The sequence below is a fragment of the Pteronotus mesoamericanus genome, unplaced genomic scaffold (assembly GCF_021234165.1).
Source record: "Pteronotus mesoamericanus isolate MK-2021 breed Mesoamerican mustached bat unplaced genomic scaffold, CSHL_Meso_final contig_20, whole genome shotgun sequence".
NCBI lineage: Eukaryota > Metazoa > Chordata > Mammalia > Chiroptera > Mormoopidae > Pteronotus > Pteronotus mesoamericanus.
In genome coordinates, this window is record NW_026555085.1 from 69,840,556 (window position 1) to 69,868,518 (window position 27,963).

Genomic DNA, 27,963 nt, shown 5'->3' on the forward strand with positions numbered 1-27,963 from the left:
GTGCTGGCCTGCAGACCAAAGGGCCACTGGTTCAAGTCCCAACAAGGGCATAGGCCTGGGTTGCAGGCCAGGTCCCCAGTTGGGTGCCCGTGAGAGGCAACCAAGCATTGATGTTTCTCTCCCTCTCTTTGTCTCTCCCTTCCCCTCTCTCTAAAAATAAATAAATAAAATCTTTAAATAAAAAATAGTAATAAAAGAATTAAAATAGAAGTCAACCAGGATCTTTCTTTTCACCCTAAGGAAACATTTCTCTCTATTATACTAACCTGTAATATTACGGTGTATAGCTTCTGACACAAGGCACTGTGCTTCATCTACTAAATGTTTTAAAGATCTCTTTCTTAGAGAAGATTTTCTGGATAAAAAGAGCCACTGTTCCTCTTCTTGAACTAAAACAACACAATTTACAGAGGGACAACCCCAATCATATACACATTGACCAAAAAGATCAATACCATCCTCCAAAGCAAGGAGCACTTGAAAGCGGTTGGTCAGATTTTCTCTGAGGGCCCTGGGGCATTTCAATTGCTGTATAATTGTATTATCCTATGATTGCGGTAGGAAGTACAATGTCCATCAAGTGGGTTACATGTGTATGTGCCCCTCAGTGCCCTCAAAATAACATCCCATGGGCTATCACCATTCCTCCACAGCCTTGCCCCAACAGAAGTTAAGCTCATTATGCTCAGCCATGAGAACTTGACTGCTCGGTGGCGGTGGTACAGCCGGGGCCAGAGTGGTTGTTTGAGCACACATGTACACACAGACATTGGTTGTCTTCATTTTTTTTTTCTTCGATATCTCTCCTTTTGGGGCAGAAGAAAAGTCGTTGGAGGAATGAAATTTCAGGACCACATAACTGTGCTTAATGTCCTGTTCTCTTGGAGACTGGTGAAGTATATACTGGTGAACACTTTTAGGGCAATTAATAAATGTTATGCAATAAGCACACTAGTGACAACCTTAAGCCAGCTCTATATTTAACTTGCCCTTTGGATGTGTTTTTTTGCATTGCAAAAATACCTCTCCTTTCCTAGAGTCTAGTAACAGCCAAAACCCCCCCAAGACTGGAGATAGATGACATTCAATACACCCTGGCCTAGGTGTGTGCAGATCAGGGTAAGGGGCATTCAAGTCAGCAAATGGGATTTGTCTAGTGAAAATAGACAACAGACTCCTAGAATTCTGAATCTGTTATTCAAAACTCTTTTAGTAGCTTCCCCAAAATATTTCTGGTGCTTCTTAGAAAGCATTTTCATGTATTATTTTGTACACCTAGGCATCGTGCAAGAAGTATTCAGTCTCTCAGGGCAATTGTTAAAATGTCAAAGCCCTAAAAAAGCATAATTATACAAAAATAATAAAAGCTAATTGGTAGATTGGATATTCAAAATGGTAAAATATTAAGTCCGGATAAATTTGAAAACCTTGAGGAGACTGGAGGAAAGAGATCTGATATGTATTGTATTAAATGACAATATACAATATAAAATGGGGATTAAGGCAGAGAGATTATATGCATTCTCTAAGTGTGTAAATGTGAGTCATAATCGCTGGTGATTTCACCCGAAACCAAGGACTTTTTTTTAATCTCTAAACTTTTTCATTTTTAAATTCCTAAATTCTTATGTGAAATCTTTCCATCTATCAACTTATTTCTATTTGTCAAACTGAAGGTTTACTAAGGACCAAAAAGGACACTTGGGCAGAAGAGGTGGGGTCTGGATGAACACCAGACATCCCAGGGCCTCTGAGATCTGAACCCACGCTTGCCACCCCCTCAATTTCCGCGTAGCAGCAGAGCATCCCTGGGCCATACCTGCTGGGGATGAAGTGGTAATGCTAGATTCTGCTTCTGGCCCCTCACCAACTTCATTTACTGCTGCAATTGAAAACCTATTCCAAAAACAATTTGGAGAGATGTGTTTCACAGAGCATGGTGTGAACAGGAGATAAAAATAGAAGGAGCAATAACGTTTCTATTTAAAGGATGACGTAACAATGCATGAATCTAGTTACTTGGTGCCAGTGCTCGGCACTAAAATGACCATCAATCACATCCTTGTTTGCATTTCCCATAGAACAGTTTGGGGCCACAGAGGTCACAGTCTGAACTCTGCTATCTGCATGACCTCCATGCCTACCTTAATTTAAAGGGTCTTAGTAAATGCTCAAAAAGCTAACATAATAAAATAACATCTCCTAATGGTTAATAAAAAAATTACCATTAACAGAATTTCACTTCCTTACTTCTTTATGTTGAATTTCATGAAGAAATGATATTCATGGTATTTACGATGGCTTTTATTAGCCCATATCTATAAGGGTCCTCTGAATATAATAGAAATAACTTGAGAATGCTTTCTGCTTAAAGTGGCGTGATCTAGCAAGCATGCAAACTTGAGGAAAAACACGATACCTTCCTCTCAACAGTACAGATTCAATAGGACTTCTCAAAATACATCTAAACTATCTTTTAACCATATTGTTTAAATAATTATCATACCTATAGCAATGCTGGTTACATTTTCCTTGCACCACTCCATTCTTACCTGTAGGTGGTATTTGGTAGAGTAGAGTAAAACTGGAAACTGGTTCTCTGTGTTCCTGAATCTAATTTTTGGTTTTTGCTAATCAGCCGTAAGTTATAACCCAAAATGGGCCCGCCGGGGAACGGGGGTGGAGCCCAGCTGACTTCCACGGTGTCAGGACTTGCGCTCTCAATATTTCTAATGAGAGGAGCATTTTCAGGAACTGGAAGAGGTAATGGTGACAAAATGAGCCGAAAATTGTGCAGCATTTATGTTTTTAAACAGGAGAGAAAAAATGTCCAGTTTTCTGAAAAGTTAACATAAGTGAAATACTTTTATTAATATTCAAAATAAATGACAGAACGTGGTAAGATATCTATGAGCTGCAACTCTTCATCCCTAAATCTTACCAGCTAGCTGTTTTTCTAAGGGACTCTCTCAAACGATATTTTCCTCACTTTTAATTTATGAAAAATAATTAAATGTGAAAGTATACAAATAGGATAAATATTCCAGGAAAAAGTTGTCAAAAATCTCCAGTGAGTTAAAAACAACTGCATGCGGGGTGGAACGAAGTTGGGAAGGAGAAGAGAATCTGTAACAAAACTGGAGTTAATGATTAACAGGAGTTGAAAGAATTAAGACCTGGGGCCTTTTCACTCACTAGGGTGCTATGGCCTGACTTGTTCCAGCTGAAGATGTGGGTTCAGATAAGCCTGAATCAGAACAGGCTGCTTCACATTTGCTGGCATCATCTCTGATGAGCCAGCTCTCAGGGTCCCTTGGAATCCAGGATGACTGTACTTTAGTTACACTCCTTCCCTTGCAAAGAATTAAAGGAGCATGCAGTAATTAATTAAGCATCCACTCATAGACTTCAGAAGCTACTGAAGTGGCAAGGAACAGAAAACAAATGCTCTTAACAGCTTGTCTTCCATCCATGTCCCACCTACTTTTCGTACCTCCCACTCCCTGACACCAGACTCTTTAATTTCTTATTTCCATAGAAAGGCATACTTAGATGTCTCTTTGCTCTTTAGTAGATTTCTCTCCCTCTGAACACTTTTGGCAGATGTTCTACATCACCCCTGATTCGTTTGTGTTGGGAGAAATCAGACTGTTTTTACAACACTGTTTTTAAAAAGGGCTTTAATTGATCTCTCAGCCCTTCTCTGATACAATTCCACCCCAACTCTCAGACTAATCTTTGGCAAACAAACATCATTGCATCCCTCCGCTGCTCCATGCATTCGGTCACCTTGGGGAAGAAGGCAGTAAGAATCATGTACCACTGAATTATGTCAAAAAGCCTAGCTCATTGCAGTTAATGCCCAGATATAATCTCCACTTCAAGCAAGTTACATGCCACCTACATGGTGTGATTATTGTCCAAATCTCCCCCACAAAAGCCCTCCCTGAAAAGCTGGTCAGGTTGGGCAAGGTATTCCTTGCTTAAAACCATTCTACTTGGTTAAGAAATTATTTAGAGAAGGGCCAAAATTAAAAGGCAGTTGTACCATCAAAAATCATGTATTTCCCATAGATAAGAAGAAAATAAGGCTATGTGGCAATGGAACACAAAACAGACAACTTCATATGTTTTGATGTGGCCAGAAAAGCGAGAGAGAATTGAAGCATGAGACGCTATCCACGGGAAGGACACCCAGTACGGGGTCTGGCACACCTGGCGGCTGTGTGGTCTTGCGCATCCAGGAGAACGGCCCAGAAATGGAAAGCAAAATTTGCTTTCATTATTTTGATTTGACCAGCCATGGGCTCTGGACCATGGTGTCTCTCCAGCCCTGGAAAAGAATCCAGCACAGTTGAAGTACATGAGGCATTTCTCTGAACAAAGGATTCTTATATCTGCTCCAATGTGGACCGTGGCAAACATGGTCCTTGTCTAGTGTTAGCCCTGAGAGAATGGTCAGAGAAAGATCAGGAGAGGTAGCCATGCATACCCTAAAATCTAATTAGCAAGAAGAGGGTGCTAATTGGAGAAGAGGGAAAATGCTCCAGTCAACTTCATCAGCTGTCCAGCTATGCTTCCTTAGGTTCAAGGCCTGGTTGGATCTGAGGGTCTCTGCACACAGCTGAGTATCTAGAACGGAGGGGTAAGGACATCTAACATCTGCCCTGGAGTAAGTCCTCACAGGCGCCCTCAGCTAACTCTGAGGCTGAGGCCAGGCAGCTCTCTTGGAGTGTCTGCCCAGGCGTTCCCCTCCCTAAGGCTCTAGGCTTGAATCATTTTCCTGATGTGAAAGTTACATCTCCAAAAAAAGAAATAAGAAAATGCTCCAATATATGTACTATGTTCTTCAGTCATCTTTGATAAAATGTATTGTAAGTATATAATAAAATGTAGTGTAATAACCTCCCAGTTTGTCTCTCTACCTCTATACTTTCCAATCTGTTTTATTCCCTCAATCCATTCCACGCAGAGTTGCTAAAATTATCTTTTCAGGGAGCCTGTGAAGCAACTACCGTTCTTCTTGAAAACCTCCTGTAACTCCTAACTCCTTACTGAGTCTTATGCTGACCACCTTATTTATACGGCAACCTGACCCACCTTCCCCTCAACTCCCCATTTCCAATCCCATAGAAGACAGACCCTGCTCAGAACATCCCTCTTACCATAGTGTACAGCACCTTTCCACTACAACAGACTTCCCTTATTTATTATGCGTACTGTGCTTAATTTCTTTTCCACGAAAATGTGAACTCCACAAGAGCAGGGATTTTTGTTTTGTTCACAGAGGTACAGTGAGCACCTAGAACACTGCTGGGCACATAGGAACTCAATTGTTAAATGGATTAATTAAAGAAGGAATAGATTTGTTTCATTGTTTAAAGAAAAATGGATTAAAACCAAAGCTTTAGAATAATCTCTTTCGTGCGCACGCGTACCTCCGTAAGGATGAGTCCTGTAGCTGGGGCTCGGGGGAGAGTGCAGCTGCAGCTGGGCTGTGAAGATCCAAACGACTCGAAAAATATATTCAGTGAAGGGATGCAGGGGCTGTACCACATATGACACCTGGGACACGGCCTAGATCAAGGAGAGAACAATCGTCAGCACCTGGAGCATCACCACCACCCACTGTGACTCCAGAGCACGGATTAACTTGGAGAAGGTGGGTGGCCTTTTGGATATGGGGTGACTCAGCGCCTGCCAGGCCAGACGAAATGAAGGTCTGGAGCTCAGAGCTGAGCCGTTAGATGTCAGTCTGCAGCATTCACAAAGAAACTCTTTCCTTCTTAAAAATTGCAAAATTATGGATTCAATTATTTGGCATTAACCACAAGGCTTTAATTTTTCTGTCAGTATAGTTGGTGTCTTGGGAATATTTTTCTCTGAAATGGCTCATGCTTTCCTAAAAGGTACACTTCTGAAGACCTTCTTGCCCTCCTCTATCCTAGTTAGAATCATTTTAAATGGAATGGGCAGATAATGACCAATAATATGAGCAGTTGGCTACATGATGCTCTGCTGAAGGAAAACATGTATGTGCAACAGGGGCAGCCAGGGCCCTCCCAAAGGGTATTTGTAACAGGGTCCAGAAAATGGGGTGTCCAAGAAAAAATATATTCTCCCCACCCCAGGGCGGGCCGCCATGGGGGATGGGAGCCTTGAGCAGGGCCATTGAGAGTCATTTTGCATGCCAATAACAGGATAGCTTCATTCCTCCTATGCAAAGAGGGTTATTTTGCATGTCATCAAAGCTAATCAGGAAGGTTTAAAAGACTTACACAGACTGTAACTGGGAGAGGGAGGAGGAGAGACGGGGGCCTGCAGGAGAGAACAAGGGGCACAGACTCTGGGGAACAGTGTGAAGACCACGCGGGAAGAAAGAGGGGAGAAAGGACTCTTGCTAGTGGGCCAGGAGAAGGTGCCACATGGTTGTGGATTAAGAGCTGGAGATCATGGCGACGCAGTGGATGGTGCTGAGAACGGCGAGAGGCCTGCCTAGCCGAGCCCCGGACTTCTGCTCTTTTTCTTCTGAAGGACGGTACCCTTGACAGGCCTGACTGGCCTAACTGGGCAGAGGCGGGAAGGCAGGACGGTGTGTGTGCTGGTGACTGTTTTAAAGGGATTTTGAGGTTTAAGGGTGACATTTAGCCATTAATCAAACCCGTATAACTTTTGAATAAATAGTTCCTTTCCTTTTCACAAAACTCTGCCATTCAGAGCCATTATTCCAAGGGCAGCGGGCAAAGGACCTACAACTGAGGGACCCCGGGGAAGGGGGTGTCATTGTTTTGGTACTAGCATCTAGGCACCACCCCCGCTACTAGTCCATTTTTTCGGTAACATGCCCAATAACCTATTTTCCTCAAAAATAAAGGTATGATGTTGACATGCTACAGAGTAGCAGAGATTAAAATTCATCTAAACCAAACCACTCATTTTATGGTTGAATCTTCTCAAGACTGTCTTTATACCTATAATTAAGTGTAGTAATTTGGCACTCTTACTAACTTCGGGAGAAAAGACTGTGTTTAAGTACATAGCCAGCTTTTCATACCTCAGTGTAAGTCCAACTTCCCAGAAATTGTGCATATTTCCACTGAATGATGTATTTTATTCCAGAAACATTGGCAGATTTCCATCGTAATGTCACACTTTGGTTTCCGATGGAAGAAGCAAAGGGTGCGGTGGGGAGGTCTGCATTTTCTGGGGAGAAACAAGATTTCATTCACCAAGCACCAACATTCCCACCAGCAGTGGCCGGGGCTCCAATTTCCCCACACCTCTTGAACATTTACTTCTCTGCGTTTTTTTCTTATTTTAAGAGTAGCCATCCCAATGGGTGTGAAGTGGTATTTCATTGTTGTTTTGATTTGCATTTCCTTAATGATAAGGGATGCCGAGCATCTTTTCATGTGTTTATTGGTCATTTTCATATCTTCTTTAGAGAAATGTCTATTTAAGTTCTTTGCTCATTTTTAAATTGGATTATTTGGGATTTGTGTTCTTGTTGTTGAGTTTTAATTCTCTCTATATATTGGATATCAATCACTTGTCCGACATATCATTTGCAAATATTTTCTCCAATTTGGTTGGTTTTGTGTTGGGTTTTTTTTTTTTTTTTTTTTACTGTGTTGACAGGGTCTTTCTAGACATAAAAATAAATTTTCATGACACCTAACTTGTTTATGTTTTTCTTTTGTTGCTTATACCTTCGCTGTCATAGACAAAAACTCCATAGACAAAAGAATTACCTAACAACTCCATTTATTATTATAACTTAAGTATCCAGAAACTCATCCAGACTCATTGTCAAGTCCACTGTTGTGAAGTTTTTGCCCTATGTTTTCTTCTGAGTTTTATAGTTGTAGGTCTCACATTTAGGTCATAGATCCATTTTTAGTTACTTTTTTTATGTGACATTACGTCAGGGTCCAACTCCATTCTTTTGTATGCGGCTATCTAGTTTTCCCAGCACCGTTTTTTAAAAAAACTGTCTTTTCCCCACTGAGTAGTCTTGGCAGCCCTGTCAAAATTATTAGACCATATATAAGGTTTTATTTCCAGACCCTCTATTCTAATTGGTCTATCTGTCTGCCTTTAATATGTGTCCAATGACAAGTTATACACAGAGTAAGGAAGAGGAATGATGAGGCATGAGAAGAGATGTAATTATAGCTGGGCAGAAGGGACCAGAGTTTTGTAAGTATTAGAAAATATATATTTCATAGCTAAAAAAAGATATATGGCTCAAAGCCATGGTGATACATATGGAAAAAGAAAGATAAAGTAGGTTTATTCTAAAATATCAAGACAAGAATGAATTAAATGAGAAAGAGAAGCTAAGCTGGGCTATACGCTACTTTCAATGCAGTACATAGCAGAGTACATAAGAAAAGGCTCTAAAATGAGATCGTGGGTTACAATACAAATTACACCCCTCTCCAACTATACAGCCCCAGACAACTCTAAGCAAGTATTTATAGTCGTGCCTCATTTCTCTCATCTGTAAAATGAAGATGATGATAATAATTTATATCTCTGAGGACAAAAAGTTAATATCTGTAAATTACTTAGAACACCACCTGACAAAAAATGACTAATAAATAATAACTATTTGTATTTCAATATGTTATTAGCTATTATTCCTGCCATGTAGAAAAGGCACATGGAGTGTATTCAAATAGGATAATAGAGCAGACCCACAGGCAACTGGATCCTGTCAGACAAACAAGGTCTTAGGTACATGGGCAAAAGATTCATTGTAAGAAACTAAAGATACAGTCTGTAAGCACAGATACCTTTATTTACATGTAGTACATCTCATTTGCCAGTGGTACAGAGACATTGATCCAAAGCCAGTGAGAAATTTAAAATAAAGCACTAATAACACTTGTATTCTGACTGAACTGTATAATGAAGTTGGTAGTATAATTTCAGAATATAAGAAAGGATATAAATCAAAGTTTCCAAAACTTTCTCAGTTCTGAAATCTTAAGTTTCTCAGTATTTTTTCAGAACTCCATAGACAAAAAGAATTACCTAACAACTCCATTTATTATTATAACTTAAGTATCCAGACTCTATCAATTTAGGAGATGTTTGAAAAATAGCACATAAAAACTTAAAGACAAAAATAATATATTTATTTCATTCTTTAATAAAAATAATTGCAAATTAATGGGATCTGTGTACTTATTGGGCACTGCACAGTGTCTCCAAACTTGTAATCAGTTTAGATACCACATCTTCATTTCTTGGTCCACATTGAGTTTCTCGTGGCACTTGCTTTCTATCACAGCAATAACAAAAAAAAAAAGCTAGCATCACAAAGATATGATATCTTTGAACTACTTCCAGCTAATATTGTTCTGGTGTCCAACAGATGTTGACTATCTCCGTGTTTCCCTCAATATTTATAATTCCCCTTGCCTCCCTGGGAGGTAGATGAAATGCCTTGGGGCACAGTTTGGAAATCATAGAATATAAATTTTATCCACAGCTAACTAACTCGCAAATACACAGAAGGAAAAAAGTGTGATATCACTGCCTTTCCATACTAAAGATCAGAAGTAAATCAGGACAGCAAGGCAAGATCCTTCTTCCAATCCATCAGCCACTGAGAACGAGGAGTAAGCCATTGAAACAATTAAGGAAAAGCCAATCCTCTCCTAGCCTGGAGGGGACTATCTCTCAATGGGAGGAGATCAGGAGGACTTCTGGAAAAGATAGCTGCTGGCATCTAGGCTATGACTTATCAAAGCATTGGCTCTTCAGAAACCACTAGAAAACTAATACTCTAGGGCAAAGTCACCTTAGAGGTATCCTCTGAAATCAGGCAGAGGGAGCTAGTTATACAGATGCATCCAAAGTTCCTTCTTTACTTAAAATCTAACACTGAGAAATGTAGCTTCTATACATTCTGCAAATTTCCCAGTCTTGTAGGGAGCCATATTTATGGAAGGTACTTTATTGAATAACTGCCAGTTGAATAATTAAACAAGCATCAAATTTAAAAATGCCTATACTCAGTTCATTAAAACAGTAGCATTTCCTGACCTCAAGTAAGCTGCTTCCCATTTGTTTCTCATTGATAGGAGTGATTGCATCTGCTGAACTAAGGGCAAAATCTCGGGTTCTAAACATGGCTCATGTGCTATGTTTGCCGTTTTGCTCTGAAAGAAGACTCTCAGTGAGTCCCTATCAAAATGGCTTCCACATTTGAAATTCTTAAATTACAGATAGAAAGATCACACTGAGGTATAGAAGTCTAGATATTTGAAGAGGTGGCTCATTATCCCTACAGAAGCATAGGTTCCTAGAGTGCTGTGGATTATTTTCAGTAATAGCTTTCTGCACCTACTTACCTAGCACTTGGTCTTCATATGCATCTTCAGAACTGCTGCAGCCGACCTCACAGGATTCTCTCTGAGGGAGACAGGGAACGTGCCAGTCAGTGCAGCCTTTGTACTGCTTTGGCTAATAAGGTTCAACTAAATTTTGAACTCTGAATGTCTGATATATAAGGATACCTGTACATCAATTATTGCAAGTGTAATACTTAAAGTGGCCACTCACCTGTGTGATTAGAACAACACCCTTTAAACTTTTTTGATCATGTCCCAGAGTCCAAAAAACATGTAAAGAGACAACTTAGTATAGACATACATGTTGTGGCAAAATACGTTCTTAAAACGGTATTTACTTTTTTTTTCTTTAACAGTTTTATTGAGATATATTTCATATATCATAAAATTCACACATTTAAATTGCACAGTTTAACAGTTTGTAGTATATTTATAGAATTGTAAAATAATCTCTGCAATCTAATTTTAGAAGGGCTTCATCCCAAAAAGAAATCCCATGCTTGGGATGCAATCTTTGTTCTGTCCTACCCTATCCTATCCTATTCCATTTCATTTGCTTATTGGGATTTTATTTACTAAATTGATTTCATAACCCTTTAAAAATGGGTCACACCCCACAGTCTGAAAAAACACTGAGCTCAAAAATGCAAATTATGTTTGCCATCTCAGTCAATGATTTGGTAACCTAATAATTGAAAACTCTAGCTTAAAATTATACCTATTTATTTCATATATCTATGCTTTCCTTGAAAACTGAAAAAAACTGACTATAATCTTTATAGTAACTGACCAGTTTAAAGGAGGTCTTAATACCAACATTAAATTTTAAGGTCTACAAAAATGTAATGATGATTAACATTTTATCTCATTATCTAAAGGTAGAATAAACATTTTGATGACTGATACACATATTTCCTGCAACTCTTAACAGATGCAATCAATATTAACCATGAAAAAAACAACTTGGAGAAAAGTCATGCATTGTAAAACTACAACACAATCATGATCAATCCTTCCTGTTCTCATTCAACTTATAATACCTAGGACAACATGCTATTGTTTCTCATGATAATAGTGGAAACCAATGCACAGTTTCTCTAAGCATCCCAGGTAGAGGGCTATGATTTGCAACTAGTTCTCTGGTGTTTGATCTGTGTGTTCAGAGGAAGTGGAGCCTGATAAGCCCAGGTTTGCTCAGTTAAAGATTAACTTAAACACCTCAGTTTGCGCTCAGGATTATTTAAGTTAAGGGTATAACATGCTTTTCACATATTTTTCAGTAAAACATATTCAACATGTTTATTAACTGCAGAGAATAAATATACCAAGTGGCAGCAAAATTATCATGTAACATGAGATTTTTTTTTTTCCAAGAAAGAAGGAGATGGAATAATGTTTATTTGGAAATATAGCTAGTACTGACTATTGGGGAAATAGTGGGCCTATTTTTCCTGCTTTTTTTTTCCAGGGGAAAATTGATAACAAAACTCTAATCTCTCTGGGCATGTAAATGTTTTGTTTTTGTTTAATTTTTATGAAATTTGTATTTTTTCCAGATTTAGGAAGATACATTTGACACATAACATTGTGTATAACAAAGTATACAACTTTAAGATGTATACTGTGTTGGTTTGATACACTTTTATATTGTAATACAAGGACCACCATAGCATTAGCTAGTGCCTCTAACTAAGAGTTACTCTAAGTTCTACATATTTAAAGTATAAATTTTGAAGTGTAAAATAGCCACATATAAATAGAATAGAATAATTATATAAATTATAACACTGCAAGAAAAGATTTATATTATATAAGCACAGACAACTGGGCAGCATAATGAGTGAGAGAACTACCACACTAGCAATCCAATCCTGAGCTTCTTCAGCGCTTGACACTTTTTAACTCTCTCTGGCTTTCTACACGCAATCCTCCTTGGACTGTTTTATTTGTTGTCACTGTTTTTGTTGCATGTGTGTGTGTGTGTGTGTGTTTTGGTGTGTGTTTTTGTCTAACTTTGCTTTTATCATAACAAAATGTTCTCACATAGTTTTTTAAAAAAAATGTTAATGCCTGGGTTGCGGACCAGGTCCCCAGTAGGGGGCACACAAAGTGCAACCACACATTGATGTTTCCCTCCGTCTCTTTCTCCCTCCCTTCCCCTCTCTAAAAATAAATAAATAAAATCTTTATTTTTTTGTTGTTTTTTGGGGGGTTGGAGAATTATGGATTATTTTTGTTTCTTTGAGCTTTTCTGTTTAGCACCTCTTTTTTATCAATTGCTTTTTTTTCATTGTTGTTCAAGTAGCGTTGTTTCCATTTTCCTACCATCACTGTCCCCTTCCCCAACCACCCCCACCTCCCACCCTCAATCTTTCCCCACTTTGGCTTTGTCCATGGGTCCTTTATACATGTTCCTTGACTTGACCTTTCCCCTTCTTTTCCCCCATTACCCTACTCCCCGCTTTTGTCGGTTTGTTCTTTATTTCACTGCCACTGGTTATATTTTGCTCATTTGTTTTGTTGATTAAGTTCCACTTATAGCTGAGATCATGTGGTATTTGTCTTCCACCAATTCGAAAGAACCTATGCACCCCAATGTTCATAGTAGCACAATTTACAATGACCAAGTTTGGGAGCATCCTAAGTGCCCAACAGTAAATGAGTGGATCAAAAAACTATGGTACATTTACACAATGGAATAATACACAGCAGAAAGAAAAAAAAGAGCTTCTACCCTTCACAACAGCATGGATGGAACTGGAGAGCGTTATGCTAAATGAAATAAACCAGGTGGTGAAAGACAAATAAATAAAATCTTTAAAAAAAATAAATATGGGGCAACTTCCCCCCTGCCCTCTGTTTTATCTCTTCTTAGGCAACCCCACCACCATCCACTCCCAAGGAAAAATCACTCAGGCACAGAGTAGTCACAGGCTATTGAGAAAATAATCCAATTTAAATTTTTGTTTTTATTTTTATTGTCTATTCAAGAGGAACTTTTCTATTTCACTAATGGATGATTATTTGTACTTCTTCCTCAGGTGAGATAAGTAAGTTCTGTTCTAAGGACATTTAAAAAGGATACAACATAAACTTTAAACTGAAAAATAATGTAGCCATCAATACTTATTGTCAACTAATCTAAAACAAATTCTAAAGAACAGATTAAGTTCACTTCAAGAAGCTCAAGTAGGAAAAGGCCAAAGTCCTCAGGTCTTTCTGAAGGAGAGAGACGTTCAAGGGCAGGGGGGAGCTGGCTAGGGAGCAAGAGGCGGCCAGGGCAGCCCAGTCAGCCCAAAGTCACTCATTAACGTGGCAAGAAAAAAAAAAAAGCTGTGTTTCAAAATGTTTCAAAGGAGTTTTGTCGAATAAGGAAAAAAAATTGCAACTAAAGTGTTCTTTTCTATGCATTATATTTAATGATAAAGCATATGCTTTATGGGGAAGAAAATACAGTCAGCAGAGATAAGGACATCCCTACATCTGCTCCTGCCTCCTCTCCCTCCTCTCCCTGCTGTCCTCTCCTGCCCAGGCTTCCAGGATTAGAACCTTTCAAACCAGATTAGATGGATGCATGTATACATATACATATCTACATATTTATACACACACACATATCACATACATGCAGATAGATATATAAAACACAGAAAATATTAGAGCAAAAATAGAACTTCACAGTTCCCTTTGCACCCAGAGTCAGAGCAGCCTCAGGAAGAATGCCTCTGTGCTCTGAGAAAGACTTAGGCTTCATTCTTATTTCACCAGCTTTTAAACAAGACATAAAGACACCTAGTTTGATGACCTCTGTTTTAGAAGGATTGCCAACTTACCTCACCAACTGTGGCATAGGTATCATTCTGCATAGAAAAAAAGAGAAAAAAACTTTAAAATCTTTAAAGCTGTCATAATTTTAGTGACGCCTAATGATACATTTCATCCAAATTAATTTCTTATTTCATCATTGGCAAACAACCAATGAAAAACAAGCCAGAGCAAGGGAGCCCGGAGCAGGGCCTTCTGTTGAGACAGGCCACTGAAGAAAGAGCTGTGAAAATCAGGTTGTTTGCATCTCTGGCAAAAGGGTGATCATGATGTCTGCTAGGAAGTCCCAGCCAAGTAAGAGGCACTCTGCGATGGACCAGGTGAGAGAAGGAAGGGGTGCTGGCCGCCACCCAGGGAAGACAGAGCCTGAAATGACAACCGCCAACAGCTCTGGCTGAGAAAGGTCAGCAGGTTCCTCTGCCCAGACGGGCCATGCCAGCAGCCACTCTGCTTCCTGGGCTGTTCCTGACAACAAGTGGTACTCCCTCTTCACTCACTCATCAATGTTGTTAGGACACCTGCTCCCAGGCCCTCACTGTGTTCTGTGCAGAAGACACAGTTTGAACAGGACAGAGAGCGACCTGGTCTGATGGGCTTACATGTTGAGACAAAACATAAATAGACAAATAATTACTTAAATTGCAATTTGTAAAAAGTGCTGCCAAAGAAAGGTAGAAGTGTTTTTAGAGTGAATAATACTTCCACGGTCCAGCTAGGGTCACTAACATGAGAGTGGGCGTGAGTAACCCCGGGCAGAGATCTGCAAGGCTGTACTGCAAGAAGGCTGTGAGGGCTATCGGAGAGGCCAATGTCCTTATTTAAATCTCAGTGCTACAAATCTGAGTAATTAATAGAAAATATTACCCAACTTTACCGTGACCTTACTGATTTAATCTCTGACCTCAGCAGCTGGCCATACAATCCACAAATTACACAAATTTACACAAATTACACAAATTTAAATTATACAAATTTTATCCATGGGATTGAGTAATGACAGTGTATCAGGCACTATCCTTAAGAGAGATTTGATTATTATCTTAATTTAATAATGAGAAAAGTAAAGTACCAAGGAGATAAGTACCTTAAGCCATACACTAAGAAGCAAAGCCAAGAGAAGTGAAAAATAAAGTATTGGGGGATGCATTTCCTACATAAAGAGAGATAAACGTAGGGGCTTGTGACCTCTGGATTAGATCGCTACCGTGTTGCCTACAGAGAAACTCTGAACATGGCCTAAGGCCCTGCTCTCTGAAGGGGGGTCTGGAGCCCACCAGCGTTGCATCACCTGGGAGCTTGCTATTAGTGTGGAATCTCTGGTCCCACCCTAGACCTACTGACTCAGAATCTGCATTTTAACAAGATCCCCAGGTTAGTGTATATCAAAATTTGAGAAGCACAGGACTAGGACATACCTAACATCCTACTAAAAAGCCTTTCTAGATGGCAGCAATTGGGCATCTTCGGGGTTCCATGATTTGTGTTAACCTCATTGGTTAACCAGTTATATTAGTGATGTTGATCTTCATTTCTCCCCATTACTGTGTATTACTCAGGCTATGGAAATTCACATGGGAATCTTCTTAGATGACTACTCCCTAAAAGGAACATTAGTATTCAAACAGAAACATAATTAATACTTACACACTTCAAAGCACAGCTCTCCTGGTTTACAGAGTTCCAAAAATGACATCCTTGGATGCACTGCAAGAGGCAATAAGAGACAATGGTGACTGACAAGAGTGACTTTCTTTTGTCACCTGAAAATGCAACATAGTAAAAAAAAAGTGTTTTAGAAATAGAAATCTACTGAGGAATCTGGGGCCCCAAAGAATCAGGACCTTTGGGCCTGTAGGCAGAGCTGTCCCGGCTCCAGGCAGCAGGGTGGTGTGGTTCACGGAAAGGTAGCAAGGGGGCTGAGTGGAGTTCAGCCTGGGGCGGGCACCTCAAGAACCCGGACTACACCCAAATTTCAGGTAGCACACTGTCCTCAGGTGGCTGGCAGCAGGTAAAGCCCAGGACAGCAGGGCATTGATCATATCATGGGGTCCATCGGGTGGCCTCGCATGACAAGCAAGTCTCAAAGCTGGCACTCCAGCAGAAGGCAGCCTATCAAAACTTAAATAGAGGGACAGTGTGAGGAGTCTGCTGCCCACTGGCCGGCTTTCATGCCACAGCTGCCCTGAAAAACCTTCTCCCCAAGTTGCCCTGGCCTCCTGCAGATTCAGCCCATTCCTCCTTACTTTCCTTGATCTGTCTGAGCCTGTGATTGTGTAGACATTCCTTCCGTGGGCCACAGTGACCCCTGGATCCCCCTCTCCCTTTTCTCAGTTCCTTCTTTAGCATCTCTTTTCTCCTCTCCTCACAACTTTTGAGTTTGTATCCTATCTTCAACTTTTTCTCTTCTCATCCTTCAAGTCCTTCACAAGTGAGCTCATCCACTACCCCAGCTATGGGACATTGTACCTTTCTAGGAATTTATTCATTTCTTCCAGGTTGTTCAATTTGTTGGCACAGAGTTGTTGGTAATATTTTCTTATAATCCTTTGTATTTCTTTGGTGTCAGTTATTACTACTCTTTCATTTCTGATTTTATTTATTTGGGTCTTCTTTCTTTTCTTTCTTTCTTTCTTTCTTTCTTTCTTTCTTTCTTTCTTTCTTTCTTTCTTTCGTTTTTTTGATAAGTCTAGTTAAAGGTTTATCAATCTTGTTTGTCTTTTCAAAGAACCAGCTCTTAGTTTCATTGATTTTTTTATATTGCGTATTTAGATTCTATTTTGTTTATTTCTGCTCTGGTCTTTATTATTTCCTTTCTTCTACTCACTTTGGGCTCCATTTGTTGTTCTTTTTCTAGTTGTTTTAAGTGTAAGGTTATATTACTTACTTGATATCTTTCTTGTTCCTTGAGATAGGCCTGGAATGCTATGAATTTCCCTCTTAGGACTGTGTTCTCTGTGTCCCATAGATCTTTGGCTGTTGTGTTCTCATTTTCATTTGTTTCAAGGTACCTTTTGATTTCTTCCATGGTCTCGCTATTACCCCATTCATTGTTTAGTAACACGTTATTTCATCTCCATGTGTCTGTTGGTTTTCAGTATTTTCCTTGTGATTTATTTCTATTTTCACACCATCATGGTCAGAGAAGATGCCTGATATGATTTCAATCTTCTTAAATTTATTGTTTTGTGTCCACACATGTGATCCATCCTAGAAAATGTTCCATGTGCCCTGGAAAAGAATGTATATCTGGCTGCTTTGGGGTGAAATGCTCTGAAGATAACAAATCCATCTGATCTAGAGTGTCATATAAGGCCATTGTTTTCTTGTTGATTTTCTCTCTGGACTATCAATCCATTGATATGAATGGGGAGTTAAAATCTCCTGTTATGATTTTATTACTGTGGATCTCTCCATTTATGTCCATCAAGATTTGATTTACATATTTATCTGCTCTTCTGTTGGATGTGTAAATGTTCACAAGGGTTATTATCCTCTTGTTGATTTGATCTCTTTATCACTATGCAGTGTCCTTTGTCCTTATTATAGCTTATTTTAAAGTCTATTTTGTCTGATATAAGTATTGCTACCTCAGCTTTTTTTCTCTTTCCATTTACATGAAATATCTTTTCCCAGCCCTTTCCTCTTAGTTTGTGGATACTACCTCAGCTTCAACCATCCTAGGTGTCAACATCCCCACATCAGAACTTCAGCTGAGGCTCTTTCCCGAGCTCCAAACCTAGATTTGCAATTGCTCATTAGATACCTCTGTTTAAGTTCCTACAATCACTGCAAATTCAGCATGTGAAACATCGTAATCCTCACTGTCTACCATCCTGTCTGATTTTTATCTTGTATTTCTCATCAGTATGTTAAAATTTGAGTTGCCTGAGCCAGAAACCGGGGTGTTTCTCTTTGCCCTGGTGGCTCTCCATCACCAAGCCCTACTGACTCGCCTCTCGATGCACTGAAATCTGTCTCGGCTCCTCACTCCCTCCCTGCCCCTGCTTTTCTTCCGTGCCCACCACCACTTGCTAACAGCTCTGGCGGGGGCGGGGGGGGGGGACTTCTCTTGTTTCCACATTTGAAATGACCCTTTTCAAAACAAAACTTAATCACCATGTAAAACCATGCAATTGAAACCAAATTCCCACCATGGTATACAAAGTCCTCCATAGTCTGGCCCTGCCTACTTGGCAGCCTTGTCTTCTACCTCCCCATCCTCCACAGACATATCTCATTTTCCAAGCAGACTGAAATATTCTTACTTTCCTGAACAAGTTAGGGCTTGTTCTGACTGGTGGACCCTTTCCTCTCTAGACTTTCTAGAAAGTTTTATATCTTTCTAGTCTTAGTTTGAAAGTCCATGCAGGCAAATGAGGTGCATTTACTCTTGTGTATTTTCTCTGTCCCTCACCTCCACACTATTCTGGCTCTTGTGATGCTGTCTGGTGATGATTTTAAGTATATGTCTGTTTCTCTTACAAGGTTGAAAGTCCCTTAAAACAGAGACCCTATTTTATTTATTCTTAAGTCTTTATTAGCAGAGTGCCTGCTTCCTACTTATGCTTTCAGTCACTAAACACTTGTTGAATAAATGGGCACAGGTACAGAAAAGTAATAGAACCACTAATGTCATTGTTAGAATAAACATTGGAGACTATCTAATCCAATCCTCTCAGATAACATGTAATAAAATTATGTCTCAGAAATATTAATTTGCATAAAGCCACACAGATATGTAGAATCAAACTCATGGATTTGGATTGGTCCTGTGCTCTTTCCACTTCGACACGCTTTCCCTGGCTTCATTTTTTAATATTCTGTAATTGAGACTTACATGTATTTTTAATTGTCCTTCATCCAGCAGGGACAAATAAATGAGATCTTTCTTAGGAATTATTCTTATTGTAATAAAACCTGACCATTGCTTCTTATCAATGAGAGCACTATGCAGTTCTTAACAATAGAAGTGACTGCTCACCGGTTCACTCCGGTTACACGGCATGCCACTGTCCAGGTGACCGCCCTGCAATGCAGAAGTAGGTAAACACCAGCTCCCAAAATCATGTTCAGGAATGACTACCACACCTTTAAAAAACAACAGCAACAAAATCTTCCTGGAATAGTGCTGCCTCCACAGTGCCTTCTAAGTGTAAAGTAAGAAGGAAAAAAAAATATCTTAAAGTTCATCAAATCAGTCAGACAAAAATTCCAGTGCAAATTATAAGCTGTAATGTCTAAAAATTCTGCAGAAAGGATAAAGGTGGGATGGGGATGTGACTTTAAAAAGTGCCAAAGGACAACAGAGAGAGCCTCACACAGTATTAAACAAACCTGTGACATGCCAATTAATCCTGGCAAAGGACTCCTGGATTAAACATGAATTTTTCTTTTTCATAAGTAGACTTATGAAGAGCAGAGGAAAAAAAACAAATTCAGAATTTTACATAGAGTAAAACATCAGATTACTCTGTTTATTTCTCATATTTCCCCAAAGTTTAAGAACTGTTTTGTGCTGGGGGGAAATGAAAGAAATGGGAACTAAGGGGGAAAAACTCCCTAAATTGCTCATCCTCTCCCTGTTCCTTATTTGAATGAATCCTTCATAAACAGCAGGACTCACCGCAGACAGCAATACTGGACCCGTGCTAATCAGATATGTACTTGAATAGCATTATATAGATATGATCAAATTGTCCACCTGTCTCACTGATTGACTTAGAATTATAAGAAGAGGAAAACGAAGTGAATTTTTCTAGTTGGTATCGCTCGGAACCTCCCCCTTGAAAGCTGCTGAATTTGAACAACTGAATCAAAGAAATGGTTAATCTAGCAAGGAGCACACACCAGCTGTCCTTGGCTGACTCAGCATTATAAGCAAGATATGTTCCAGAAGGTCATAGAAAATTCAAGGGGCAGGGGGATCGGGGAGGGGGGTTAAGTGTCTCTTGTGTCCTTCTGAACATGCTATGCTTTTCAAATGGAAGAAAAAAGATGTTCGTCACTAAATTTCTTGAGCAGTCTCTTCCTTCCACATAAGCAGCACCCATTTCTCTCTTCACTCTCTCCCCTGTACTTTAGAACAGTGCTTTAGGGATAACAGGTGCTCAGTGAATATACTGAAGAAATAAACCCATGAATTCAGGGTGGCCAGCACTGCCCAGGGCCCAGTCGCATGGGGGTAACTTGAGAAGTAACCAGATGCAGAAGCCAAAGAACAAATGTTGCCTTTTTTCTTCTTATTTGGTGTGTGAATAAAGGCTATTCTAATTACCATTCCCTCACCACTTAAATGTGTAAAGAAGGATGCTCAATATGTTTTTATTTTTTAGATGATGAACACTAAGAACTGTGTCTTTTAGATTAATTGTGCAACCATGTACTTAATATTACTTTGTTCCCATGATTTTCTTCAACATGAAGATTTTGGTTCTCTCTAAACCATGACTGAACCACAATCATATACAACTGAGTATAAGAGAGTAAACTTGCAGTAAAAATTTCTTATATTTCTTCAAAAATCTATTGGTTCATAACAGCAACAGGGTGGAATTTGAGTCGTTTTTGTGTTAGGACAGCAGAGATGTTTCTTGATGACCATGAAGTCACATTGTAACAGTACTGAGTCCTTCAGTTGGCAGCTCTCAAGACCAAGTATAACAGGCTGGACGGAATGCCCATCAATGGTCTTGGGCAAAGGCAGCCTCATGAGCCACGTGTACAGGGTTCTGAAGAAGCAGATTTTAGCAACACTCTTCCCTAATCTCTACTCAATCTCCATTCCCCCTCCTCATCGTTACAGCTAACAATTTGTGAGCAACTCCTAAGTTCCAAGCACTCTTCAAGGTGTGTTACACTAAATGTCATTTAGCACCTCAACAACCCTATTAGGTAAGTATTATTATTAACGCCATTGTACAGCTGAGAAACAGGGAAGTTTAGTAAATTTCTCAGGAGTTAGGATTTGAAGGAGAAGGAGAGGAATTGCCTCCAGAACATCTTAACCAAAGCACAGATGCCCTCTGTGATCTGCACCAAATTCTCATTCTTCCTTTTGGAGTTAGGAGGTGCCTAGTTTACCTTAGTTCCACCTGCACCAATCGTTTGCTTAAAACACACAATCCACGTCCTGGATCTCAAGTTCTTTTGACCCAACACCTACTTCCTGGCACAAGATTTTCTGCCTTGCCCACTTCAGCCGGAACTAATTTCATTTACTTCCTACCCTAATAAATGAAACAAAACAGAATGATCTTTATTTTAATTCCACTGCTCCTGATGTGATATTTTGAAAGGTAGCCTGTGTGTCTAAAATCAATATTCTCACCTGTGACATAAGCAAAATAATACTTAATTCACAAAGTTCTGTGGGGATTAAATTAAGTAATGCATTAATTATTATAGCATAGTTCCAGGCACTTAGAAATCTATTATTAATATTATGTATAAGCTTGCTATAAATAGGCTTTTGCAGACATACCTTTGGTTCCTTATGCAATAATCTCTTTAGATAAATTTCTTGATGTTCAGGGTTATAAGTATATTTTTCCTTTTAGTTTTGGTATTTACTAATCTGTGTTTTCTAAAAATGTATCAATTTACTTTCTAACAAACAGTACATGAAAGTGCCAGTTCATCCAAACTCTGCCAATTAAATGTTTTTAACTTTGCCAAACTGATAGAAAAGTTGATAATTCATTTTTACTGTAAATTTCTATGTTTCTGTGAAGATCACATGCTTTTTAGTCATTTATATTCCTTATTTTTTGAAGTAGGTCTTCATGTTTTAACCTTATTTTAAATTCTTATACATAAGAATTGATAAAATTTTGTTTATCATGTGTAATCCTTCTATTTTTTGACTTTACTTTTACTGTCATATAGTTTAAGTTTTTAAGCAGTTATATTTATTAATAATTTCCTTAAAGGATTCTGGATTTTTGAATCAGGTTTCTTAAAGCATTCCCACTCCAAGATCATGGAAATATTTGCTCCTAATTTGTTTTAATATTTGAATGGAGTAAAGTCTTATTTTGTTTTTGTTTTTTGTCTGGATTAAATCATACCATTTTTTAATACCTCCTGGAATCTATTTGAATCTGATAGCGATGTAGGGAGTCATGTGTGTTTTTTCTTATTTTTGTAAAGACTATTTTTTACAGTTTAGCTTCACAACAGAATTGACATTAAGGTACAGCGACTTCCCATATAACCCCTGCGCTCACACATGCAGTTTTCCCCATTAACAACTTCACTCACCAGAATAATACATTTTTTACCAAGGATGAACCCACATTGACAAATCATAATCATCCGAAGTCCACAGTTTATGATAGGGTTCACTCATAGTTTACACCAAACTCTGTAGGTTTGGACAAATGTATAATGACATATATGTATCATTATACTATCATACAGACCATTTTCTCTGCTTTAACAATTCTCTGTGCCCTGCTTATTCATCTTCTCCCCCACTCCCCCCGAACCCTGTCACCCTCAATCAGTGATCTTTTTGTTGTCTCCATAGTTTTATCTTCTAGAATGTTACAGAGCTGAAACCTTACAGTATATAGTCTTTTTAGGTCGGCTTCTTTCATTTGTTGATAGTAATATGCATTTAAATTCTTCCATTTTTTTATGGCTTAATATTCCATTTCTTTTTAGCTCTGAATAATATTCTTTTGCTTGCATGTGTCACAATTTATTTATTCATTCACCTACTGGAGGGAGTTATTCTTTATTCTAATCTGATAGCCCCACTTTGATTGAAATTGTCATCTTTATCATATTCCACATTCCCTTATGTACATGGTCTTATTTCTAAACTGTATTCTGTTGTACTGGCCTGTCTACTCCTACATCAATACAAACTGTGCTAATATCTGGATATTTTATGGAATTTTTGGATATGGTTTTATTCCATTATCTTGTTATAAATTTACATATTATATACAAGAAAAATATTAATGTTTGTATATTTTTTTAATAGAACAATCTTCTAAACTCTATTACTACTAATGGTCTTTTAGTGAATTAGATTGGTACTTCCCACAGAGCACTTCTCAACACTAGTTCCATAGCTGTTGGGATTCATTACTCAGAAAAGAGGGTTTTATTGCTGAAAAAGAGAATATTGTGATTAAACAAAGCCACTCACATGCTATTCTGCCATGTGGATATACATAAAAAAAAGGGTATGGCAAAAAGAATTTCCATAAATTACTTGATCATAAATCTCTTTTGTTTCCTCTTCATAACAGATCTCACAATGCTGGTGTTCTGAAGAATATTATGCTTTGTTCTTTGCAGCACATAGCATATATAATTCAAAAACATTAAGTCAGTTAATGTAAAATACCCATGTGCAAGCATAGAATTCTGATTTGTGCATTTTTGGACAGCAATTCTAACACTCCTTTGTATAATACTCTCTTGTTTTTCTTTAAAAAGCAAAGATGTCTCAATATCAAGAACCTCCCCCCAGTAAAATCAAATATGACCTTCACAGCAAATGTCCAGGCTCAAAAGGATGGCACAGAAAAAAATTTCAAACAGTGTAATAAACTTGAGCACTTTCTATATCCCTGTCCCTAATCCATGGCGGTGTTCATTGTCCATTCACCTAGATTCTGTCCTGCAGGCCCTGTGTGGGAGGCCCAGGCGGAGAACCTTTATCACAGTCACTAGTCAGACTGGTAGACCATGTCTCTTGTAGTTGCCCCCACATCAGCTGTGCCTTTCTCTGTAGGTGGTGAACGGAAGGCAACTCAGCAAAGGAACAAACGGTCTACTCCTACTGCCAAACCCTGAAATCAAAGAGCCCACACAAAGAGATAAGATGGAACATAACGAAAAATGAAATCAAATAAATAGGGTAGAAACTACAATGATGGAAACAACCAGCACCAATTTTGATAGTTGCAACGGTCACAAATTATGGTGATATTTATATGATGGAATATTCTAAATACATTAAAGATCTTGTTTCCATAAAAACCCCAGGGTATAGGAGAAAACATAACGTTAGGTGAAAATGCTGGGTGCACAACTGTGTGTAAAACTACATATTTGAGGAAAATATACTGAAAGAAAGTACAAACAGGATAATAGTGGTGGAATTTTAGGGTTTTGTCCTTTATTCTCCTCTATTATCTATCTTGTAAATATTTTACATTAAATATGTATTCTTATTATACACAGAGAAAATTTTCAAATTTTTTACACATAAAACATTTAATCATCCCATTCTTTCATTTTTAAGTTTGAATTACAACTGCAAAAACCTAAAGCATATAATTATACATTAATGGCAACTGAGTCTTCAGCAAAGATTTATGTAAAACACCAAACTTTTTTTAAAAAGTGCTATGCTCCATAATAATATCCACTATATTTAAATAGAACCAAAAAGAGAGTAACACAAATTTATTTTCTAATCTACCCTTGACTTTGATCTCCAGTACTTTAAGATATTATTGAGTACTGCATTTTATTTGATATTTTCATTATTTTTTAAAATATGGCTCAAAGTAGTGTCACATGTAAGCTATCAGGCTATTTCCTTCATCTTTAGATGAGTATGTCTTTCCCTGGTTGGAATGTATTTGGCTTTTAAAGTTGATTCAGTGACTGTTTTAAGTACAACTAAATCACAATAACTAAAAAGATATGAAATAATACATACAAGAAGGGTGACTCCCAGAAATGAGAAGAAAAACAAATTTAAATTTCAAAGAAAACCTCATTATAAAAATATTACAAATGCATAGATAGCAATAAAGGAACATACAAACAATTCTGGCTTTTTAAATAAACCATTATTCTCTATGGTATTGCATCGGCTTCCTTGATCATTCACCTCCCCATACAATCATCCAGCCACCATATAAATAGCATTGATGTTTACCATTGGAAGGCATTGCCCTGTGCCCAAACCTATTCCATACTTCAAGACAACTGTAAGTGATTTGGTAATAAATGAGTTTTAAAATTGTTTTTTAAAGCATGCAAAATTGATTCCATCAAGCCTCCTTTACTCAGATCCCAGCCCTTCCAAAATCTGTGAACAGATAAAGAAATAAAATAGCCCTGCCATACCTTCTGGAATTATACATTGTCCTAACATACTTTGAAAAAAGAATCTTTCTCATGAGAAAACTTCTTATAAAGTGAAAATAATTTAATCCTTTATGAAAAGCTGAATTCTATAGGTTTTAGTTCCTGCAAAAATAAATATTAGACCAGTAAAACTTACCAGGTTAGTTACACATGACTTTAGGCAGCTGTTTAAAACTGCGCACTGAACCACAGAAATCCATGTGAAGCCAAGAGTCACAAAATTGACAAGTTTCGGGATCAACCAACAAATGTTCTTCATCGCTTCAACACTGGCGAATTTTTAGATGACCATCCTAGTTTTCTCCATTTCGCCATATGAGTTCTCTGGGTTTCATCACTTCAGTTGAAAGAGTGGCTGGTGGATTTCTTTTTTTAAATAATATATTTAGACCTTCTAGTTTAGACCTTTGAATCCCAGATAGCTTGTAACATGCACATAACAGCTATTTCATAACTTAGCTTTGTTTTACTCCCATAAAAAAAAAAAAATCACCCACTGACTAAAGGTTAGATCTTAGAAGAGCGCTTCACATGGAAAGTAAACAAATTGGAAAATGCAATTGCATTTCAGCAAGCATGTGACACATGCACTGTCTGAAACCCAGACGCTTCAGTGGGGCATCTACCCTTCACTTTCTTGAGGTTGGTTCAGCCGTGCAGGAAATTGAATTTTCATCATCTATACTTTAACAAACGGTAGCACTATTATAGTAAAGAATTATGTATAAAAAATAGAAGCACTTAAATCAAACAACGTGACAGAGAGGAAAAACAAAACCCTTTAAAACCAAGAGCATATTTTAAAATTAAAAAGCAAATAAAGATGAATTTAATAGACAAATACTCTGAGGGCGAAGTAAAGACAAGGAAGTTAGAGTGCTTTCAGAACTTCACTACATATTAACTAAAAACACTGCCTTATCAGGTCTGGTGAGACAGAGAGCTGAAAGTAGCCACCACAGAAACCTAAGATATCTACTAGTGTAGCTGCCTTGAAAAGGAAATATTGTACAAATTTCAATTAGCCTAGAATCAAGATAAAGTTAAGCTGAAGTTTAAACAAAGAATTTGCAATCTGTAAAGTATGGAAGTGAACCATTCTGGGTAACTGCTTTTCTGATTGCTGAGGGTTAACTCTTTAAAGCTAGATATTTGGGGGTTGGTGTTCTTTCCCATGACAACCTCAAGTATCAAATAAACTTTCTTGTCTGCTTAAATAAATTATACTAATATACTTACCATTTCTTAATGGCACAAGATTCTCGTTATAAATAGTACATGCAATAGGCTCGTTTTGAGCTGAACATCTTCTAGTAAATGTTGACCAAACTGATGCACAACATAAAGACGAATGGCACTGACTCCAGAAATAACCCCTAAAACTTGTCTTGAAATTTTTTTTCACTGTCTACTTGTTCATTTCCTGCATTTTAAAGAATGTAGATTAAAGAACACAAAACCATATGCAGAATATATAAAGGATGTAAAGAATATACAGTATGGCTCTCTTCCTACAAAATATACTTTTAAATCAGAGAATAATTTATCTTGCCCAGGGGATTTTCTCATCCCAACAAAATTTATCTTCTTCACTGTATTACCAGTGCCTTTCCCCTTATCAGCACAAATAATATGTGTGAATTTTACTTCACTAAGAAAATGGGCCACTAAGCACTTCCTTGAAAACCTAAATACATTTTTCAAATTTCAGTTAATTTAATTTTATTGGTGGCATGTGAGATACAAGTTCCCACCAAATTCAAGATTTTGTGTTTATTCTGGTTTCTGAAATTTAAGCAGCACGTAGATTTGCACTCATGAGAAATAGAGTCTATTCAAAGATGCTTGCTGCAGAATTATTTATGTTAGCAAAAGATTGGAAACAACGTGAAAGCCCAATAAGATACGACTGGGTCCGTGAATTTACATATCTTCTCCAGGGGATTTCTGCGCAGGGCTGGTTCGGACGTCCCCGCAGCCTGCTGTCCTCCGGGCAATCGGACGGCTTCCAGGGCGCCTTGGAGCTCTGGTGAAAGCGTTCCCGTGCTAATCTGTGTTGTCTGTATGATTCAGCTTTAGAAATTAAACTTATTTTTGTTGTGCTTTATTGGTTACCGGAGAGTCACAAACTGCCCAAAATCAAGGAGGGGGTCATTTAGACCGCAGCTCTTGATGTGGGAATGGCAAGGTTCTAGAAGAACATGCGGGATGGGGGAGCTTATTTATCGCACCACCTTCGGAATATGCAATGTGCCATTGAAGAGGCAGTCTTCATCCGCTTGTTTCTGAAATGCAGAAATTCCACTTACCACAGTATAATTAAATAATACCAGTCCCTGCACAGCACAGTTAAAACCCTAGCTACCATGATAGATTAACCGTAACTGCATTAAGCACAAACTTCTCTACTATCTCTGCATTCCACAAACCAGATATAAATAAAATATACATCAAGATCAGAAATCAATCATGTCACTTCTTTCAAAGTCTTTCAATAATGGTCAGGCACTGCACACGCTGTTTAGTTCCTACACAGATAGCAAAGCATGCAGTTTTGTTGCCTCCTTGTCTCCTGGTGGTAAATCCATATGACGTTTTTCAAAATTAAGTTTAGAAAAATGGATAATTGAAAGGGGGAGCTGACCAACAAAGACAG

At 38.3% G+C, this 27,963-nt stretch overlaps 1 protein-coding gene across 1 annotated transcript in view; it reads right to left on the reverse strand.

Annotated features, from left to right (window-relative positions):
- The window catches only part of ROS1 (ROS proto-oncogene 1, receptor tyrosine kinase), a 101,438-nt gene extending 75,872 nt beyond the window's left edge, over window positions 1–25,566 (reverse strand). Inside the window, exons 1-10 of the mRNA XM_054569869.1 lie at window positions 25,444–25,566; window positions 19,171–19,215; window positions 15,834–15,893; window positions 14,198–14,224; window positions 10,365–10,425; window positions 7,055–7,203; window positions 5,439–5,577; window positions 2,553–2,754; window positions 1,820–1,896; window positions 267–389 (exon numbers count right to left, since the gene is read on the reverse strand). Coding sequence (XP_054425844.1) covers window positions 267–389; window positions 1,820–1,896; window positions 2,553–2,754; window positions 5,439–5,577; window positions 7,055–7,203; window positions 10,365–10,425; window positions 14,198–14,224; window positions 15,834–15,893; window positions 19,171–19,215; window positions 25,444–25,566 — 1,006 coding nt within the window. The remainder of the gene's footprint in view (window positions 1–266; window positions 390–1,819; window positions 1,897–2,552; window positions 2,755–5,438; window positions 5,578–7,054; window positions 7,204–10,364; window positions 10,426–14,197; window positions 14,225–15,833; window positions 15,894–19,170; window positions 19,216–25,443) is intronic.
- Window positions 25,567–27,963: the final 2,397 nt, after the last annotated feature.